The sequence below is a fragment of the Austrofundulus limnaeus genome, unplaced genomic scaffold, assembly GCF_001266775.1.
Source record: "Austrofundulus limnaeus strain Quisiro unplaced genomic scaffold, Austrofundulus_limnaeus-1.0 Scaffold67, whole genome shotgun sequence".
In the NCBI taxonomy this organism is placed as follows: domain Eukaryota; kingdom Metazoa; phylum Chordata; class Actinopteri; order Cyprinodontiformes; family Rivulidae; genus Austrofundulus; species Austrofundulus limnaeus.
Window position 1 is genome coordinate 725,116 of NW_013952469.1, and position 2,129 is coordinate 727,244.

A 2,129-nucleotide genomic window follows, 5' to 3' on the forward strand; every position below is an offset into this window, starting at 1 on the left:
ACTTTGTGTTGGTCTTTCACATTAAATTCCAGTGAAATATATTTATGTTTGTGGTTGTAATGTGACAAAATATGGAAAAGTTCAAGGGGTATGAMTACTTTTGCAAACCACTGTATATGCTTCCATTAGGTAAAGTTAAACAGCATGGGGTGAATTTCGATTTTCCATCAGTTACTTAAACTACAAGCATGTCTTAACGACATAAAAACATGAATGACTTAATTTTCTGCTTCTAAACTCAGATAAGACATATATTGTGTTTTTGGACCTGAACATCTTAGGGATCAAATCTGCAGCCTTTCACCTCCTCTGGATGGCATTAATCTGGCCTCCAGTCCTAATGTAAAGAACCTTGGTGTTATTTTTGATCAGGGTGTCTTTTAACCTCCACATTAAAAATGTTACCAGGACCGCCTTCTTCCACCTGTGTAATATCACTAAAATTAGAAACATTTTGTCCAAAAATGATGCAGAAAAACTGATTCATGCATTTATCAGGTTTAGGCTGGATTACTGTAATTCTTTATTATCTGGGCTCCAAAAAACTCTTTAAGAAGTCTTCAGTTAATCCAAAATGCTGCTGCTAGAGTTTTAATGAGAGTTGGAAGGAGAGATCATATTTCTCCAGTTTTAGCTTCTCTCCACTGGCTCCCTGTCAAATTTAGAATAGAATTTAAAATATTATTTCTAATATACAAAGCTCTTGATAACCAAGCTCCATCATATATCAAACATCTTATTGTTCCATATTTCCCTAAAAGAGCACTTAGCTCTCAGACTGCAGGTTTACTTGTGGTTCCTAGTTTCTAAAAGTAGGAGACAGTGCTGGCAGACAGTGTCTATAACATGATTTCTCTGCTTAATGATCAGTTATCAATGAATGTTCCTCTGCTTGCTTTTTTTAAATTATTATTATTTCAAGCTTCTCCTAGACTTAAACCATCCAAATATGAACCAAAGTGTTTTAGGCAGTAAAGACATTAGTATATATGCCTTCAAAAAATTTTTTTTAAATAAATAAAACACCTGTGAAATGTTATTCACTTGAAACAAAATGCACAAGTTGTGAAAATGCTAATACTGTTAGCATTTGTAGTTAACAGTGTTTTGATAGAGGTGTAAGATAGTAAGGAAATAACTGCATTAACACCAGATTAGATAAATATTTTATTTTAAGACAGTAAATTAATAATCAAAATAAAGTTTTCAACAATTCGACAGGTTGAAGTCAATTCATAACAACTGTAATGATGGACAGTAAATAAAGTATGGTTTAAATGATTATTGATTATGGGATAGAACGACACTGAAGTTTAATTATGATCACTTTAAACAAAAAAACAGACAGAATATATTTACAGATACGTTACAGACCTCTGAACTTCAGTTGAATTTTTGTCTGTCAGCTGAGATCAATAAAGTTTTACTATTTTCAAAAAAACAATAAATAAATAAATAAATAAGTAAGTAAGTAAGAATGGATCAGATGAAGAACAGTGTACCAGTGTCGCTCTGTCTCCACACTGAATGTGTCAGTTTGGAGTTCACTTCAACAAGGCTTTGGCGATCTCTGAAAGACAGCATCCAAACTCCTGCAGGATCATGTGCTGAGCCACGGCAGGGGTCTGGCCTTTCCGTTCAGATTCCTCTGCCTGAGCGAGCAGACAGGCACACACAGTCTCCAGCACTTCACGGGTTAACACCGAGGCTGGACGTCTGAGCACACAAACACAAAGAAACATGGAGCGTCACACTCCTCACGTACAGCCAACAGTAACGGTGCGTTCACACCAAACGCAATTTCAGCATCAGGAGCGTCAGGTTTACATACAAAGTCTATGGTGGACGCGCTTCAATCAGCGTCGGGAAATGCTGCGGCGCCTCAAGCGCGATTAGAGCAGCGCGATTAGAGCAGCGCGATTAGAGCAGCGCGATTTGAACGATTTGAACGATCTGAGCGTTCGACGCGCTGAGGCGCAAATCGCTGAAGTTAGAAAATCTGAACTTTTGCAGCTCGACGCGCAGCATCAACCAATCAGAGAGACTCCACTGTGTGACGTAGTGACATACAGTGGTTTGCAAAAGTATTCATACCCCTTGAACTTTTCCATATTTTGTCACATTACAAC

The 2,129-nt window shown here is 37.4% G+C and overlaps 1 protein-coding gene across 1 annotated transcript in view; it reads right to left on the reverse strand.

The window, feature by feature from the left end:
* Positions 1-1,416: 1,416 nt before the first annotated feature.
* tesmin (testis expressed metallothionein like protein) overlaps positions 1,417-2,129 on the reverse strand; it is a gene marked incomplete in the record, with an annotated part of 28,248 nt that continues 27,535 nt past the window's right edge. The window contains 1 exon segment of the mRNA XM_014010272.1: positions 1,417-1,716. Within this exon segment, the coding sequence (XP_013865726.1) occupies positions 1,545-1,716 (172 nt within the window).